The sequence below is a fragment of the Polypterus senegalus genome, chromosome 10 (assembly GCF_016835505.1).
Source record: "Polypterus senegalus isolate Bchr_013 chromosome 10, ASM1683550v1, whole genome shotgun sequence".
In the NCBI taxonomy this organism is placed as follows: Eukaryota; Metazoa; Chordata; class Cladistia; order Polypteriformes; family Polypteridae; genus Polypterus; species Polypterus senegalus.
The window spans coordinates 39,884,880-39,905,246 of NC_053163.1; the positions used below are offsets into that span (position 1 = coordinate 39,884,880).

Sequence of the window (20,367 nt, forward strand, 5' to 3'; positions counted from 1 at the left end):
TCAATCAGGTTCGTATTTGTAGGATGTGTTGTGTTCAAGTTACATTCCGTGTTTGTCAATCGCTGTAAAGATGACAGGTTTCATTCATCGATTCGTTTCTTACTGCATCAATAAACAGCTCGTCTTCTTCTTTATCTGAGACCTGACACACTGCATGCACGGGTTTTTTTTACACTGTCTTCCTTTAGCGGGACATTGACTTTTTCCAACGTGTGCTTTGTTTCCGCAGTAGTTGGATTTATGAATATGCTTATATGTATCAGACGCTTCATATTTTTTGCTGCCTTTTCAATTGTGTAATTCGGTTTTGTTCAGCCTTTGGAACTGTTGCTTTTATCTGTGCACTGCGTCTGTTCACGTGAGGCACTCGGTGTACATGCATCGAAGGTTCCCAGCTGTGCTGGTGCCATCTCGTGCTATGTCCATGGCTGTATTTAATGTTACCTTAGTCCTGGCACTTAAAACTTTCTCTCGCAGTTTCGCTGAGTTTGTGTCAAACACCACCCTGACCATCTCATCTTCCTCTCCATAAGCACAGTCCTTCACCCGTGAATATTTACCCGTGGCAGTTTGCTATTGGATTGCCGCTGACGGACGGCCTTATATGGGCAGGCACTAAATTACAAACGCCAGCGCAGCCTGTCTATGAACTTAATTTAAAGTGTAGGTTTACATCGTGCTTTGTTTCAAGTAGCAGAACTCATGAATATGGTTGTATATGTCACTCGCCGCTTCTTATTGTTTCGCTGCCTTCTCAATTATATAATGCATGTTTTCTTCAGCGCTTTTTGAGGTCTTCCTGGTTTTCTATGTACTGCGTGATTACGTGGGAGGCGTGATGATGTCACACGAAACTCCCCACGGCGTTGAAGCTCATCTCCATTACAGTAAATGGAGAAAACTGCTTCCAGTTATGACCATTACGCGTAGAATTTCGATATAAAACCTGCCCAACTTTTGTAAGGAAGCTGTAAGGAATGAACCTGCCAAATTTCAGCCTTCCACCCACACGGGAAGTTGGAGAATTAGTGATGAGTCAGTGAGTGAGTGAGTGAGGGCTTTGCCTTTTATTAGTATATATATATATATATATATATATATATATATATATATATATATATATAAAATGTTCCTTACATCAGTTGTCCAAAATTTGATTTCAGACTTATCAGGCTTGTTCAACTGTATGAACTGGCAAAACATTTTAACAGCTACAACATATGTAATTTTGTGGGAGGTGTCAAAAGCTGTCTGTATATTGTAAGGCTTCTAAACTCTTTTGGGGTGCGTCTATGGAAGATAGCCTGTCGGCTGCCGGGGCAACCACGGCCTCCCACCACAGTAGCAGCTCACCGCAAAAACAAATCTGCCATCAATTCGTGATGCAAGGAACATTATAACTGCAGGGAACAGTATTACTTGGCCATTAACCTGGTCACGACCCAGCCTCATTGCTGTCTGTGTATAGAAGAGTGGTAGATCCCCCTACAATAAATAACCGTGCTGTTCCTGTTTCAAGCAGAATAAAGTTGGTTTTGCTAAAGTACTAAGACTTAGCCTCGTATTTTGGGGTGCAGGACAGGGGCTCATGTCACAATATAAAGTGTCTATCATCAGATTTACATGAGGAAAAGAGAACACGTCAAAATGGCACTGGGTGTAGAGATCCAAGAGTAAATGCAGCTCACTTGCAAATACAAGAATAAACAGTTGGCTTTCTTTGCATGTGTACACATCTGTCATCAGATTATGTATGTGATTTTAATACATGCAACTATGTGTGTATGTAATTCAAAATGTGCAGCAGCATTTAAATATTGCTGTACTCAAATCATATTTTTTATCCTAAAAGATGCCTCATTTATGGTCAAGTACCACATTGCATCAGTCCTTCCATTTTTACAAAGGAAGTCCACCATTTAGTCTCACATTTGCGTTTATTGTCAGTCTGAAGTGTCCGACAACTTTGTACTTGTGCCGCAGTTTGCATCTGTTCTTGTCATTTGCAGTTCCATTGCTCCATCCACTACGTTCCTTTTTACATGTTCTCCTGTCCCCATGTCAAATTTATACTGGCTATGTACTTCTTAATCAACAGTGTATAAAAAACATTGTGATGTAATTTCAAGTGAGTTCATAGTTGTTTTTTTATCTAACTGAAGTAATTGGAACACTGACAATTTTCAGAATTTTATTTTCTTCATCACGTGTCGTGAAACAATATGAGTGAATATTTTATAGTTGTCTGCTGAAAACATACAGTAGTTCACAACTGGGAAACATTGTTCAGTAATATTGACAACAACTGTAGGGAACGATATGCAAATGCAGTTGAGTGTGAGTCCAAGGAGAGAGACAGAGATTCACAGCGGAATACCAATGTTTAATGGAATTGTTTATGGCAATAAATGGGGTTATTTTGTGGGAAAAAAAAAAAAAATCTATATATATAGGTTAAATTCCGTTATAACGGATATCTTTACTAAATTTTCATTACAACAAAATATTTTTATGGTCCCGACAGTTTCCCCTTATGACGTAAGTTTATAGAAATGTTGTTACTATGAAGTACTTCCAGCAGATACTTTCATTATAACGAAGTGCTCAAAAGACCTTGAAATGCCTGAATGAATCATCCGCAGAGCAGCTAGTTCTGTGGCCGCAGCTAAGTTGTGCACATCGAACTTTCCTTGTACTGTTTTTTTTTTTGCCCTTTTTGTTTCCTGCAGTTTCCAGTGATACCTTTTGCTTATTGCTTGTCAACATTTAAAAAACATCCATTGGAATTTAACTCATTGTCACCCTCCTATAGAAAAAGCAGACACAAAAAAAACGATAACCGTTATTATTAGAAAAAAAAGTCACATTTTTGCAGCTCTCAATAGTGGTAAAAAAAAAAGGTGTTGCCAGTGAATTCGAAATTTCGCCATCAACGCTGTCAACTTACTCTCGGCTATGCTGCGTCTCTGCGCCAAAGCAATCAGAAAAGATATCAATGGGTGATGCAGCCTGACTGCTGTGTCTGTGTATAGCAGAGTGGCAGATCACGCTACAATAAATAAGTGTGCCATTCCTGTTTCAAGTTGAATAAAGTACTGAGACTCCGCCTCGTGTTTTGGGGTGCAAGACAGAGACTTATAGTGCAAGCCCGATCTTTTATGATTTGCTTCTGTGTCACTTCACTGCAGCACTATGAGCCTGTTTTTGCCCTGCCCCAGCAATGGACAAACAATCTTCCACAGACGCTGCAATCGCGCTTCGGGAAAGTGTATTATCGCAAGGAAATGCTGAGAAAAATTCTCGTCAACATAACTTGTAGGCAGGAGGAGATTAAAATTAACACAAAAGAAGCAACCGCCTGGGCGCATGTTAAAGGAAGCACTATATTAACAAATACAGAATCTTATTACAACAAAATATTTTTTTAGGTCCCTGGGAGTGCGTTGTATATATATATATATATATATATATATATATCCTTATTTTAATTCTTATTTATAATATTTTCTAAATAGTCTCGAGAGTATCAACAACATGTGCATTTGAAGTGCTGCAATTTAGGAAACATCAAGGAAGGAAGGAATGTGACATACATGCTGATAAAGTGAAGATTTAAAAACACAAGGTCAATTGGAGTCAGCTATAGCGATTCTAACTTACAGATCTGTTCGGTTCCAAAGACCATCTAATATAGATAGGCAAACAACCAGGCAAACAAAATCTTGGCTTCCATGAAATCCAGCCCTAATGAAAGACAAGCAGCAATCCAATGATGTCACTGTAATAACAATAAAATATAATAAAATGTAAACAAACATAAATAAAAGTTTAACATGTTATAACAACAGATAAATAAATTATTAATGACTTTCTAACATCAAGGCTCCAAGACGAATAGGTTAATACTGTTTTTACTCCATCTGCAGAATTTAAGTTGGACTTGATTGTGTTTGCAATGTATTTGCAGTCATTATTATGCTACAATATTTTGTTTTTCCAAATTATTCATTCAGTCAAAGGCAGAGCATCTTTTTCTAATTCTTCTTCTCATTTCAGCTGCTCCCATTAGGGGTTGGCACAGTGGATCATCTTTTTCCATATCTTCCTCTCCTTTTGCCTCTTGCTCTTTTACACTCATCACTTGCATGTCCTCTCTCACCACCTCCATAATCCTTAGGCCTTCCTCTTTTCCTCTTGCCTGGCTACTCTATCCTTAGCATCTTTTTCCCAATATACCCAGCATCTCTCCTCTGCATATGTCCAAACCAACATAATCTCGCTTGTCTGACTTTGTCTTTAAACCATCCAACCTGACCTGTCCATCCTCGTCACACCCAATGCAAATCTTAACATCTTTATTTCTGCCACCTCCAGCTCTGTCTCCTGTTTTATGATCAGTGCCACCGTCTCCAATCCATATAACATAACTGGTCTCACTACCATCCTGTAGACCTTCCCTTTCACTCTTGCTGATACCCATCTGTCATAAATTACTCCTGACACTTTTCTTCACCCACTCCACCCTGCCTGCACTTTCCTTTTCACCTCTCTTCCACAATCCCTGTTACTCTGTACTTTTGAGCCCAAGTATTTAAGCTCATCCACCTTTGCCAGCTCTACTCCATCCAGCCTCACCATTCATCTGACATCCCTCTCATTCACACACGTCTTGTTCCTACTGACCTTCATTCTTCTCCTCTCTAGAGCATATCTCCACCTTTCCAGGGTCTCATCAACCTGCTTCCTGCTCTCACTACAGATCACAATGTCATCAGCAAACATCATAGTCCATGAAGACTCCTGTCTAATCTTGTCTGTCAACCTGTCCATCACCACTGCAAATAAGAAACGTCTCAGAGCTGATCTAATGCTGATGTAATCCCATCTCCACATTGAATGCATATGTCACTCCTACCGCAAACCTCACCACTGTCACAGTTCGATCAAACTATCCTGTACAACTCTTACATACTTCTTTGCCACTCCTGACTTCCTCATACAATACCAAAACTCCTCTCGATGAACCCTGTCATATGCTTTCTCCAAGTCCACAAAGATGCAATGTAACTCCTTTTGTCCTTCTCTATACTTCTCCATTAACACCCTCAGTGCACTTTCCTGGCATTAAATCATACTGCTACTCACTAATCATCACCTCCCTTCTTAAACTAGCTTCCACTACTCTTTCCCATAACTTCATGCTGTGGCTCGTCAATTTTATCCCCCTGCAGTTACTACAGCTCTGCACATCACCCTTATTCTTAAAATCAGTACCAGTGCACTTCTTCTCCACTATACTGGCATCCTCTCACTTTCCATGATTCCATTAAGCAATCTGGTTAAAAACACCACTGCCATCTCTCCTAAACATCTCCATGCTTCAACAGGTATGCCATCTATCTATTCTTCATTCTCTTCATAGCTGTCCTTACTTCCTCCTTGCTAATCCATGCACTTTCTGATTCACTATCACCACATCATCCAACCTTCTCTCTCCCTCATTCTCTTCATTCATCAGCATCTAAAAGTTCTCTTATCGGTCTGCTCAACACACCCTCCTCGCTTGAAAGTATGTTTCCATCTTTATCCTTTATCACCCTAACCTGCTGCACATCCTTCTGTCTAGCCAATCGGTACAGGTCCTTTTCTCCCTCCTTAGTGTCCACCTGCTCATAAAACTCATCATATGCCTTTTCTTTAGCCTTTGCCACCTCTTTCTTCACCTTACACAAGGTAATTCATCTCTCTTGACTGTCTATTTTTACTCCTAACCCTTTCTGTAATGCTTAGCTAGGACACGATAATTCTTTAACAAAGTCTTCCGCAAAGTGTACTGCATTACTACTATGATAACTAATCTCAATGCATGTAAAAAAATCTGGGCAGGGCGGCATTAACACGAATAATTTAATTACAACTAGCCGAAGCCAGCCGTAGCATATGGCGGTGTAAGAATAGGAACGGAAAACGGTGAGAAAGGAATTCAGTATAACAAAGGCTTAGGAAACCACCGTCGCAGTATAACGAAAATAGCAAGAAGTGAAACCAATGCCAATGGTCGAGAGAGTACCTTCCCATAGCAGGCTACGTAAAACAGACTTATATAGATAGACGCTGCATTCACTGTGTTGCCCAGTCGACACGATAAGTCAGCGCGTCCGCACTATTGCGAGTGGTAAAAGTGCCATTTAAACTAATACAGGTAGACGTGGAAACCGGGTTTTCTGATGAAAAAACAATAACATTTTAAACAGTATCGTTTACATACAACAGATTTTGGTGAATCGTTCACATGCAATTATTTATATCCATTTACACACTAATAACGGCAATTATTAAATAATAATAATAATAATATTATTATTATTATTAAATAGTTCCTCCCGTATAAGTAACATTTCTCAGACTGCTTTCTTCCATCTCCGAAACATTTCTAGACTTCGTCCTGTTCTTACGCAACACAGTACTAAAATACTGGTTAATCCCCGAGTCACCTCACGTATAGATTACTGTAATGGTATTCTGTCATCCCACAAAAATGCATCCATCGCTTACAATTTATTCAAAATTCTGCTGCCAGGATAACAACCTGCTGTTCTAAATCCACTAAACATACTACACCTATTCTCTCTCAACTTCACTGGTTCCCTGTTAACTACAGAATACAATACCAAATACCGCTCTTAACATTTAAAGCTCTCCATAACCTCACTGATCTCCTACAGACTGACACTCATCTCACTCACTCTGATTCTCATCAGCAGCTGTACTTTCTGTACCACACATCAAACTCTGTCCTATGGGAGCTCGAGCGTCTCTCATAGTGCTCCTCAACTCGGGAATTCTCTTATCTCTCATATACATCAGCTCGATTCAATAACACATTTTAAAACTACCCTCAAAACTTATTTTTTTAACTGGCATACCAACTGTGAATTTTGCACTGTGCAAGTTATCTTTCTTTGTTTGCTAATTATTGCTGTTTGATCGAGAGCGACAGTGGACGCGGAAGTAGGATTAGAGATGGCAGGCGGGGCTCTATGGTGTGTATCCCATGGTCTTAGAGTTGGTGGACGGGGCTTTGTGAGTTGTCGGGTGTGGGTCTCTGTCTTGCGTGAGCTCTCTGTCTTGCTTGCCTTTCGAGTTGGCGGGCATGGCTCTCTGTCTTGCGTGCGCGCTCTGTCTTGCTTGCCCTTATTTAGAGTTGATGGGTGGGGCTCTGTCTAGCGTATGTCATGGTCTTAGAGTTGGCGGGCGTGGCTCTCTGTCTTGCGTGCGCTCACTGTCTTGCGTGCCCTTTGTGAATTATATATATAGATTACACCTTTAAATGAACAATGTATTAAATCTATAAAAACAGATTATAGATTAAATAAAAAATACGCACAGAGCACCGCTAATAAAAATAACTTAATTTCTATTTCAAGTACCCATAACGCACATAAAATTCAGCGCTGCTCCTCCGAAATATTAAATATGGCTTCATTAAATGTTAAAGCTTTACCCAACAAGACATTTTTCATCAACGATCTTATTAGTGATAGGAAAATTGATTTTATTACACGGCTTAGCTCAGATGGTATGGCTGTTTTAATCGAAGCTGCGCCTCTGAATTACAGCTGTACTCATGCGGATCGCCAAGAAAAGAGAGGCGACAGTTTAGCAAGCATTTTCTCGAGCTGGTTAAAGTGTAAAGATGTCATTTTTGGTAAATTTGGTAAAGTCTTTTGAGTATCTTGCCGTTGTTATTCATGGAGTTTCTTAGTTTCTAGTATTATCCGTGTATAGACCTCCTAAATACAATGCGTCTTACTTTGAAAAATTTTCAGACTTGATGTCAATTATAATTACGAACTATGATGCGCTCCTAGTAGTCGGTGACTTTAACTTTCATATTGTTAATCAGTGTGACCCAAAAGTAAAAGAATTCATGAACCTCCTGGACTCTTTTGATTTGAGACAGCTCGTTAGTAAACCTACACATAAAGCAGGTCATACATTAGACTTAGTAATTACCAAATTACTAAAAGTTGATGGTGAAGCAGATCATTGATATTGGTTTATCAGACCATTTTCTTTTACTATTTAATATAGAAATAATGATAGAAAACATTCACGAGAAATATATTGTTAAAAAATGCTTCTTTGATTCATCAGCAGCTTCAAAATTTACAAACATTCTAAGCAGCCAGTCCGTTTATAGTGCTAACTACAATAGCAAGGATAATGTAAATATTAAGGTAGAAAAATGTAATACTAAGTTGAGATCTGCTGCTGACATAGTCGCACCTAAAAAGACAGTTAGAAAATCTTCTAGCATTGTTATACCATGGAAGACCCAAAGAGTGTCTGTTTTAAAGAGAACGTGCAGGAGAGCTGAGCGTAAATGGAGAAAAACGAAACTAACTATCCACTATGAGATATTTATGGTTAAAATAACAGAATACAATAACACGGTCCAACTTGAGAGGCACTGCTATTTCTCTAGAATTATAAATAACAATGCTAGTAATCCCAGAGTCTTATTCTCTATGATTGATCGTCTGCTAAACCCAGGTAACTTCAAGGAATGCCTCCAAAATACTTCCAGTGAAACTTGTGAGGCTATTGCTGTATTGTTCATTCAAAAAATTAATGATATTAGAAATAATATAGTATATCTCCCTAACACTCTTAAGCCCCAGTACTCCGTTATAAACAAATTAAACTCTTTCACCAGGATAGGTTTACCTTATTTATATAAAATAATTTCTCAACTAAGACCCTCCACCTGCGTCCTTGACCCAATACCAACAAGTTTTTTCAAAGAAGTATCAGGCGTGCTAATTGATAATATTCTTGACATAGTAAACTCGTCATTAGATACAGGGGTCTTCCCAGACTGTCATAAGACTGCTGTAATTAAACCCCTACTCAAGATAAATAATCTTGACCCCTCTGCTTTTGAAAATTTTAGACCCATCTCTAACCTGCCTTTCTTAAGTAAAATTCTAGAGAAGGCAGTCATTATGCAGCTAAATGACCACCTCAATAAACATGCTATTCTTGATAAGTTTCAGTTGGGTTTCAGGACAAATCACAGCACAGAAACTACACTCGTTAAAGTAGTAAATGACCATTTATCTGTTCTCATCCTCTTAGATCTGAGTGCCACATTTGATACCATTGATCACAGTATTCTTAGAAATCACCTTAGTCAATGGTTGGGCCTCTCTGGTAGTGTCTTAAATTGGTTTAAATCCTACCTGGCAGGTAGAAAATTCTTTGTGAATTGTGGTAATTATAACTCAAAGACACATGATATTCTATATGGTGTTCCACAAGGCTCTATCTTGGGTCCACTGCTCTTTTCAATTTACATGCTTCCGTTAGGTTAGATTAAACACAGTTGTATTTGTCAATAGCCCCTGATGACCCCGACTCTGTTGTTTCACAAACACAATGTCTTACTTGTGTTTCTGAATGGATGAATAGTAATTTTCTCAAGCTATTGTAAATAAAGAGAAAACAGAAATTTTAGTGATTGGCAATAATGGATATAATGAGGTTTAGAAATAAACTTGATGCATTAGGATTAAAAGTCAAGACGGAGGTAAAGAATTTAGGGGTAACTATTGACTGGGACCTGAATTTTAAATCAGATCACTAGGGCAGCATTTTTTAACTTCAGAAATATAGCAAATGTTAGACCTCTTATATCATTGAAAAATGCTTAGAAACTAGCTCACACTTTTGTTTTCAGTCGACTAGATTACTGTAACGCACTCCTCTCAGGACTACTCAAAAAAGACATGCATCGTTTGCAGCTAGTGTAGAATGCAGCTTAAAAATCCTAACTAGGAAAAGAAAATCTGAGCACATTTTTCCAGTTTTGATGTCAGTACACTGGTTACCTGTGTCATTCACAATTGACTTTAAAATACTGCTTATGGTTTACAAAGCCTTAAATAATCTTGCTCCGTCTTATATATCAGAATGTCTGACACCTTATATTCCAAATCGTAACCTTAGATCCTCAAATGAGTGTCTGCTTAGAATTCCAAGAGCTAAACTTAAAAGAAGTGGTGAGGCGGCCCTCTGCTGTAATGCACCTAAAATCTGGAATAGCCTGCCAATACAATACAGTGGAGCACTTTAAAAAAACTGCTAAAAACACATTACTTTAACATGGCTTTCTCATAACTTAATTTCAGTTTAATTCTGATGCTCTGTATATTGAATTAATTATCATAATTATTCATGGTGGCTCCAAAATCTGTACTAATCCCTACTCTGTTTTCTGTTCTTTTCCCGGTTTTCTGTGGTGGCGACCTGCGCCACCACCACCTAATCAAAGCACCATGATGTTCCTACATTGATGGATTAAAGGCCAGAAGTCCACATGACCATCATCATCAAGTCCTTCCATGAGAACCCTAAATACAATGAGGACTGATCATTTATGTTAGGTAGAATGTCTAGAGGGGACTGGGCAGTCTCATGGTCTGGAACCCCTGCAGATTTTATTTTTTCTCCAGTCTTCTGGAGTTTTTTTTTTGTTTTTTCTGTCCTCCCTGGCCATCGGACCTTATTTTTTTTTCTATGTTAATGAGTTTCGTCTTATTTTTCTTATTTATTTATTTTGTCTTTTTTCTCTTTCTTCATCATGTAAAGCACTTTGAGCTACATTATTTGTATGAAAATGTGCTATATAAATAAATGTTGTTGTTGTTGTTGTTACACCTTATCTCTTGTACTCTTCTCTACTTTCTACATCTGACTATCCCACTTCTTCTTCACCCCCTCTTCCTCTGTATATTCTCCTGTATTTCCCCATTACACTACTAGGTTTTTTGCCCTCGTTTCTCTGTCCAGATGTCACACCAGTCACCCATCTTGCTTGTCACCCTTAATACTTCTGCTGTAGTTGCCCAGCTGTCTGTTAATTCTGCCACCTAGTGTCTGTTTTACCAACTCCCTGAACTCAACCTTGCAGTCTTCCTTTTTCAGCTTCCACCATTTGATCCTTGGCTCTGCCCTCACAGACCACCATCCTATGCTGCCTAACTACACTTTCCCTTGCTCCCCTCCTGCCTCCGGACACATCTCCTCCCTCTTCTTCTCCTTCATTGGCCAACAGTAGCCCCATTTCCGCCAGCACCCTGTTGTCTAACAGTACTGGTGGCGGCCGTTGTTAACCTGGGCCTCAGCTGATCCAGTAGAATCTGTATTGTTTTCCACATATTGATGTTTCAAAATGGTACACTGGATGCCCTTCTTGACGTAACTCTCCCCATTTATCTGGGCTTGGAATTGACACAAAAAAACACACTGTTTGTGTTTCTCAGCAGTCATCATTCTGTCAATTTTGAGGAGATGTCTTACTCCTTTAAAATGTATCATGACAGAGCCACCACACTGCAAGCAAGACTGCAGACAGGTGTCAATGCTAACTATTATTGTGACAAATGTAACTTACTACCATGGTTTCTTGGTTGCTACACACTCTGCAAGTTTTTTTTTTTCAAGCTAATGTGTACCTGAAAACCCCAAACACCTAGTCCTAAAATTTATTTAAATTTTGCATTGAAATGAAAATACATGTTGTGATGAAATTTCAGACATGGGTGCAAAGTTAGGGGAGCCAAGCCAGCTGTACTCTATTTAATTTAAGTTTTTTTTTAACAAAAGTCGAAATGAATGCAAAAGACTGTACATGCTCTTGTGCTTTTGTTATTTTATTTATTTTAATCCTTTATTCACCACATATAATTTCTTGTATTAGGAATTTGTCATATTTTGCATACCTCAACTTACTCTCCAGAGACACACACAGAGGTTTTGGGGTCAGAGCACAGGGTCTGCTATTTGTACAGTGCCCCTGGTGCAATTGCAGATTAAGGTCCTTGCTCAAGGGCCCGGTGAAGTAGCATTCGTTCTGTTACTGCCTGGATTTGAACCGGTAACCTTCAAGTTACCATCCCAGATTCTTCAGCCAGAGAATTACCACTCTGCCTGCCCATAGCCACCACTCTTTCCTCATATATCTGCCCTTTTGTCCAGCCATCATTTTTTATAGGCCTTGGCCTCCCTTGGAGTAGTATCAGTGTACTTAGTAAATTAGTTTGTTAATAACATCAGGCATCAAAAAACTCTGAAGACACTACTACCTTTTATTGAGTACTGTTCAATAAAGCTGTTTAAAGACTCTTTTGAACTTTCCTGGGCTTTTCCAACTGTTTTTGGAGCCATGACACTTCTGATAATTTAAGAAGATATGTAAACAACACATGTGACATGCTGAGTGAGTCGTAGCACTTGAAAGCACAAATCCATCTTGCTGTAGGCTGTGAGTCCAGGTCTGTCCCATTTGGCTGTCACTGTCACAAGGACAGTGCACACAACATCAGCTATGAGAACTAACCACTACCACAATTATCCTGCCATGCTCCATTCCGCAGGCTGTAGTGTGGTGCACTTGGAATGACTGCAAAGATGATTTGGTGTTAGTGCTTGTGGAGTGATTCTGAAAATCATCCCAGACTCATCTTTGTAACTGTGCAAAATGAGCTTCTTTGTGGTGCATACAAAGTGGAAGGATATTAAAAGGCTTTCTTTGTGTAAACAGATTTTTGTAAAGATGTTATTAGTACTTCAGGGAAAGTAGGAAATTTGTACTGTTTATCAAATAAAGGCAGTTTTTTTGTCTTTTACTGCTTTTTTTGACTCACTGAAGCCTTGCTGATACAAAACTGATTATTTCTTTCAAAGTGTATTAATATAGCAATTTCTAAACCCCTCTTTGTGGCACTATGCTACTTGTGGTTACCATCCAATACATTTATATATTTATTTGCATTTGTTAGATGTTATTTATGCATTTCATGTAAGAAATCATATATTTGTAAATACATACAATATCTTGAGTTTTGTGAAATAAATTGGACTGTATAAAACTAAACTGAATAAAAATGACATGTTAGCCTGACTACCAGCCTTACGTGAAACTTGGAAATGTGGAAGGCAGATATACTGGTGTTATGTAGTGACAGTGCAAGAATCCAGAAAACACCTGCTTATTGTCTTTTTATAGACAGTTCACTTACTAAATTGTTAAACTCAGTACCTTGTTATATTTGTCAATGTTAATACGAATGCATCTCTGAATAGGTCATCATCTTCCACATTATTAGAAGGCTTGTGTGCTTACATAATGTTTTTAAAGCCTATTTGTAGCGAAGCAGAGATAGTATCTTATTGAATATTTTAGAAATAATGGGTTTTTGGCTCTGAAAAAAAGGCAAAATTCAAATTTCAAAAAAGGTCAGTTTTCAAAGATGCTATCTTCTGCATGCATTGTTACAATGTACATTATTTTAAATAATTACAAAAGTTTGTGTTAACAAGAACTGTTCCAAAAATTGTAAAGCTATTCAGTAATTAAGTCATAAATTTTAATTGTGAATTTCTCTTTTTCAGTGTTATACTATATGTGATAGATAAAAATGAATGACTAAACACTTGGGATAACCTGTACATTTTTTCTTTTTCCTTAGAATCACTTGAAGTGGGGAATGATGTGAGGCCGTTGGCTTCCACAGAAGTTGCAGTTATAGTTTCCTCTCCATCTGCAGAATCTAATTGCTCCCAAAAAGCAAATCATTTGTATCACAGAAACTTACCACTGCTGACTTCGAAGGAACCCTGCATGCTAAGTCCTCCATCTCCTTTAAGATTGACTGATGTACCAGAACAGAATTCAAATGACTCCTCTACTCAAACAATCTCACTTACATCTTGTGCTACAAAGGTTGTGAGTCCCTGGTCCTTGCCAGAGGATTGTGAAAGAACTTCATTTACAATAATGGAACCCGGAGGTATATCAACTTTATCTAATGACTGTCTAATGCAGCAGAGCCGAACTTGCTTGGGTTGTTTTATTGAATCAAAAGATGGTGTTGACCCAGAGCCAGGAATTAGTCTGAAAGTGGGTGAAATAAACAGGGATTATGACACTTGTTCCATTTCAGATATTCAATGCATGAGCACAGGAGAAGGTGCAAGATACGGTGAACAGTTGCTTTCAGATCAGCTATTAAGCTTTCCTTTGCATAAATCAAGGACAATGGATAAAAAAGATTTGGAAAAGTCAGACAGTGATTCTGAAGATGCCACACCAAAAAATTACTATGAGGGATTATTGTTAGACAAATGTAGTGGAGATGAGGGTCTGTTGTCAAATACCAATCAAGACTGGGGTTATTTTGAGTCTTTTATTAGTGAAAGTAAGATTGAGCTCCTTGACCTTTGCTCCAGGAATGAGCTGTCAGTGAACCTGTTTTCAGAAGAGGATGTAGATAATTACATGTTTGATGATGATGATTCCACACTTAGCAGTGATGTTTGCTCCCTAAAAATTAGATACGAGTCCTTCCAAGACAACATTCGAGAGAAAAGCAGTGCACTTCAGGAGGAGACACAGTTTAATTTTTTCCCCAATGTCCTAGTAAATTGTACAAAAAAAGAAAATAACAGTGTTAAGAAGAATATTGAAACTATACAGTTTAAAACAGATGAGATCAGTCTTTGGACTAATGAAGAAAAAGCAGATAGTCCTGCTGAGCCAGCATCGTATTTGACCCCAAAAAGAAGTTTTTTCTTTGATTCAAACAATTCTGCAGAGGATTCAGGTGAATATAGTGATGACAGTTCTTGCACTGGCTCTTCTTATGATACCTTTAGAGAAGTCAAGGACTGTGGCCAGCTGCTATCCAGAGAAAATTCAAGTTCATCTAGCCAACTCAACTATGGCTTGCGAGCTAAGCGGAAAGTCAGATATAGTGATGATTATCTGTATGATGTGGATTCCATTGATAGTGAAAAGAATGTAGAAAAAAGAGAAGCACAACCTTTTGGACCTAAAGAGGAAGATGATGATGACTGGTGTCCAAAAAAGAGAAGAAAATCTTCACGCAAAGAGCCCCCTGTTATCATTAAATATATCATTATTAACCGGTTCAAAGGAGAGAAACATATGCTAGTAAAACTGAGTAAAATAGATCCCACTCACATCACGGTGAACTTGAATGCTGAACTCCTGAGTCAATATGAAAAAATGGCTCCTTTGAAGGACTTTTGGGAAAAACAACAGCGTGATAGAAATGAGTTACTCAGCAGGGCTCATATGAACTTGAACAGCTCCAACCGTCTTTCTGGTTCCATTCCACCAAAAAGAAAACATAAAATTGCCAGTAGACTCAGAATTCAGCGAATTCAAGCTGTTGAGCATTCATTGAGTAAGCAGGGATCTTTTTCATTTGAGCACAAACAAAGTATCATTGGTAAAAGTGATGCCACCCTAACTGGCATGTCTTTAACAATTGCTACAGCCAACCATGCAAGCAGATTAGAGGCTACTGACATCAGGCATATTGGCTCTGTCAAAAGCATAACACAAGAAAGGGATGAGAGGGGAACTGAAAATAAAATTATAAGATTAAAAAAATTCAAAAGTGAAGCTAGGCTGAAAAGCAAAAAGTTAAAAATTTTGCAAGACACTGAAAATGTGAAAAATCTAGCTGAACCTTCCTCTGGGACAGAAAATGGTGACAATGAGAACTGTGTGAAGAACGTGGGTAGTGAAATAGCTACACAAAGCCCCCAGATGGATGAAAACCTCCCACAAGATAATTCTACCATAGGAGAAAAAATAGTTTTCATGCCAGCCACTTGCTCTGACAGTGAACCTGCACCACCTACTGAAATTGCTGGAAATGTCCCGGTTGTTCCTGGAGGCTATCTGCAAACGTTGTTAGATGCTTCTGATTCTTCAAGTAGTTCTGGTATTTCCTATTTCCCCCAGCACTCTTCTGGACAACCACCTGATGACATATCCCAAACTGAAAAGCAGTTCACCTCTTTACAACTTGCACAGAGCTGTGTTCTCTCCCCACCCTCTGAATCAGAGCTACAGCAGTCGCCTCACCATTTGGAAATGGAGCAAAATTTCTCACATATTTGGCAGCCTGGTTCCAGCCAAGCATTTGGGCCCCATGTTGCTGACAATTCTTTGCAACCTAACAACTTTAATGGACCCTTATCTGTCCAAATGCCAGACAGCTTGTCTGTTTCAGAATATACGCAACTAAGCTTGAACAGTAGCCGGCTTCCTTATCATAAGAGTTATTTGCATGATCAACCATTGCCATCTGATAATGATTATCAGACTTGTCAGTTACCCTGCGGTGAGCCACATTTCCAATTTCAACCTGCATCTCTTAGTTCAGATGATGGCAGAGTGGTCACTTTTGATTCAGGGGGTTCCATGGCTGGCTCTTCTAGCAACTATAACACTTTAACTCTGAAGCCATGCGATAAAGATGGAGAAGATGACATTAATGATAACTTTTTAGCTCACTGCAGTCCAAAACTTGTTATTCAACAGAGTGTAGATGAAATTGTGCCCCTGAAGGAGTCTGCAGATCTACTGGACATCTCAAATTTTACTCCTGATAAGTTTAGACATTCATCCCTGTCGGAAATGTCACCTCCTGACACTCCCAATTTGTCTCCTCAGGCAGGTGGGTTAGAAAACAAATCTACTGGCAAGTCTAAAGATTTCCAAGAAACATCTGAAGGCATTCTGAGTAGTTCACAAGAGATTAAATGGAACTGCAGTGTCCCACAGCAGAATCAGCATACCGATTCTTTCCTCGTGAACAGTCATCAATTTCAGTTTCACATGTTCAATGATGATGATCCTGTTGGCCTGGTGGAAAAGCCTTCTTGCCAGGAGGCTTTTGACAAGCAGTTATGTCAAAACAGCAGCTCCCCAAGACTGTCAAAATCTAAGAAAAAATCATCCCCAAAGCAAAATATAGGAATGGATCAGAAAATTACAAAGAGAGCAAAAGTGCCGAAAGCTTCCAAGTCAACTGAGAAAAATAAAAATCCCCGCCAAGGTTCCAGATCAACAAAGAAACAAAAAAATTCTACGGATGCAAAGAATGGTAAAGCACAGGGAACAAATGAAAAACCACAAGGGAAATTTCGAAATAACATTGCACCACCAACACAGATGCTTAAAGATGGTATTACTGTTCATAATCCAGCCTCTAGTGTCTCTGGTTTACCTGGAGAATGGCCTTTAAGTAAAGAAGCAAATGCATGTTGGTCGGAAACGAATGCAGCACACAACAAAAACCTCCTTGATGACGATCAGAGAGAGTTTGAAGAGCCCTGTAACATCCTGTCCAACATTGCATCTGGAATGGCTGAGGTTCAGAGATTCATGATGGCTTCTATTGAACCCCTCTGGGGCCCTGCCTCTGGTGTCTGCCATCCTCCTGAAGCCAACAGCCTCAAGCTGAAAACCCTAAAAATCCTTGCCAGCACACCCCCAGACTCCAAAAAAAAGGGCAGCAATACTGGTGTAACTCCAGGTCTGTCTAAAACTCGCAAGCCATCCAGCAAGGGAAGTAAAAATCAGGGTAAAACAAGCATTTCTAACCCCAGTGTCCCAAACACTCCAGGGGAATGTGGTCCTAATGCGGCAAGGAGTTTGTTTGATAAAAGTGGCCATAATCTAACCTGTTCAGCCAGTAATGGTCCTGCGCATAAAAAGATGTACCGCCACAAAACAAGTGCAAAATTCCCAAGGGATGAGAATGGTAAGGGAAAACGAGCTGATCGAGACCAGAATAAGGATTTAGCAGTGATGACCTCTTTTGAAAAACTGAGGTAATATTCCGTTCCTCTGGCTGCAGTGCACCCCTTCAAACTTTCCTTCCACCTGCTAAGCCCCTCTGACCCTCGTTTTACCCTCTAGACTCAACTATGAGTTGCATGGCAAAGACATTCCCCTTTTTTTCAGAGAGAAAACAACTTGCATGAAAATTCTTGTACTTGCAAACTACCTATTGACTAATTGTTTCCAGCATGGCTGGGTTTTATCTGCCATGTCTGCAATTTTTGCTATGTTGCTGCTTCAGATTTTTATGTTTTTTTTTTTTGTTTTGGTTTTATGTTTGTTTATGCTTTTTTAATGAAAAGCCTTGATATTTTTATTGAAAATACTAAGCCTTTTTGTGAAATGTAATTTTGTGTGGCATTTGCTGCCCCTCCCAAACAGTTCTCTCTTTAAATATGTATCTGTATACAGACACTTAAAAACGTAAGCACCTGTCTTTTATATGCAGAAACGGGATAACCCTACTCCTCCACCTGCATTTTCACTGCCTGAAAGCATCACAAGGCACAATGATTTTATCACTCTGTTCAATAGAACATAGTTCATCCTCAGAACATGGAACATTTTGATTTTGCTAAAAGAAAGCGGACTTCATTTTTCTTAACTCAAAAAGGGGCCTTTTTTCTATTGCATATAGTGTCTGAAGAGATTCTTGGAATGGTATTATTTACGTTACTGTCAGAAATACTTTGTGGATTTTTGCTTTTCCTTTTTTTTATTATTAAAAGGGATGTCCTTAAGAATCATTTCTTAGTAAGCCCGGACAATTAATGATAGAGATTTCAGTTTGATGTTTCAAAAAGTGGAATTTTTGCTAATGCAGTTGTACAGAAAAACATATGCACTACTTGCAAAAATTAAATACACGTGCCAAACAATGTGACTGTACAGACAATTTTCTACGTGAACACTTCATTTTTTTCTTTGTTTTTCAGTCTTGTGCAGAAAAAGAAAAACATTCCAGAACTTTTTTCTTCCCTTTTTTTTTTTATTTTTTTTTTATTTTTTAAACTCAATCCCATTGAGAAGCACCTGCAGCTGACAGTGGTACAACACTTTGACCAAAACCTAAAGACTGATGTCTCTTTTTTTTTAACAAATTTAAATTACCTCGACATTACCCAGAAATTCAATTCTGTGGATTATCAAAATCCTATTGAAAGCTGACAAAACATTTTTCTATTCAGGATGAGGAAATTGTTGACATTAATACCACTTGTGTTTTATTGGATTCTAAAGGAAACCTGAAAGGCATCAGAAGGTATGTACTGTATATACACCTTTTTTGTATCTGTCAAACCTTGACTGCTGAGGTGTTGTGTATTATTATTATTGATATATCTTTTCAGATTTACGGTTTAGCACTTTCAATGTGCACAGGTTGAAGCATTTGTAAATAACAAAGCTTATCATTCAAAAAGTCATTATGGTATTTCATGTCCACAGTAAGGGAACAAAGGAGTAACATTTTAAATTCCTGAACTGTGTGATTCTTGGAAATATTAAAATGCAACCATTGTAATTTAGCAATTGAAACTTTTGTTCTCTTATTGTTGTATATATTTTAACAATATCTGCATACTGTATTAAAGATAAGTATTTTTATATTTTTACAATAGTTAAATATGCTCCATCCACTTTAGTACCTATTTATTCAACTTGAAGTTGCAATCAATTTGATGAAATCTACCATTATGGAATAGTAGTTTTTCTAAGGAAACACATAAGCATAGTCGCATATACATGTGGAAATTTGCACACACCATGTAAAAAGTCTGTGTAGCAGGGAAATTAAATCTCTGTTGAAACAGCCAAGATACAAGAAGTATGCTAAATAGATACTACATAACAGAAATTATGAAAAACCAAGCCCAGAATGAACTATGGGAAAATAATGCAATCCGCTTTTTCACCATGCCACTTTACACCTGAAATTATTTTTCGTGTGCAACTGCTTTAAATATTGACTGAAGCTGCTGACTGTTTGTTTATATGCCATCCATTATAAGTTTTATACTACACATTGTGCATATAGTAATGTGCGATGGCATTTGAGAGTAAATATATAAATCAGAAAAATGCTGCATTCAAAATGCCAATCTCATCTTTCTAGAAATTAATAACTTTATGCAAAACATGATCAGTTGATCACTTTTCTGTGTATTTAATGTGAAAGGACATTTCACATTATGTATATTTTAAAAGCAAATGTTACATACTGTAATGTGAAAAAAGTGAACCAAAACAGATATGCTCTCCTTTCATGCTACCTTAGGATTTATTGGATAAAAAGTAATACTGACATTTCCTTAGAATAGCAGTCTTTTATAAAAGTACCACCAGTTCAGTTTAATCATATATAACTCATTTTTCACTAGTTAGACACAGGCCAATGCCACACATTTACATCAGAGGAAAATGATTAGCCATATAGGAATCAAAATATAGCAAATGAGGAATTAGGTGGGTGTGATGGGGTGGATTAGTAAGGTAAGGTGATGTTCGGAGGGTGTTGGTCTTAAGGCCCGTTTATATTTGATGGGTCCTATGAGCAAGTCCTCAGAAATTAACTCAACGCGTGAACGAGTTGCAGTACCAGCAAAACGTCAGGGAGCGCAGTGTGATAAAAATCGGAATGT

At 38.3% G+C, this 20,367-nt stretch overlaps 1 protein-coding gene across 3 annotated transcripts in view; it reads left to right on the forward strand.

Moving 5' to 3' along the window:
• LOC120537097 (neurite extension and migration factor-like) overlaps positions 1-20,367 on the forward strand; it is a 519,487-nt gene that overhangs the window by 445,742 nt on the left and 53,378 nt on the right. For all 3 annotated transcript variants that reach the window (XM_039765751.1, XM_039765752.1, XM_039765750.1), the window contains exon 5: positions 13,536-18,989. In XM_039765751.1, the coding sequence (XP_039621685.1) occupies positions 13,536-17,722 (4,187 nt within the window). In that variant the 3' untranslated portion in view covers positions 17,723-18,989. The remainder of the gene's footprint in view (positions 1-13,535; positions 18,990-20,367) is intronic.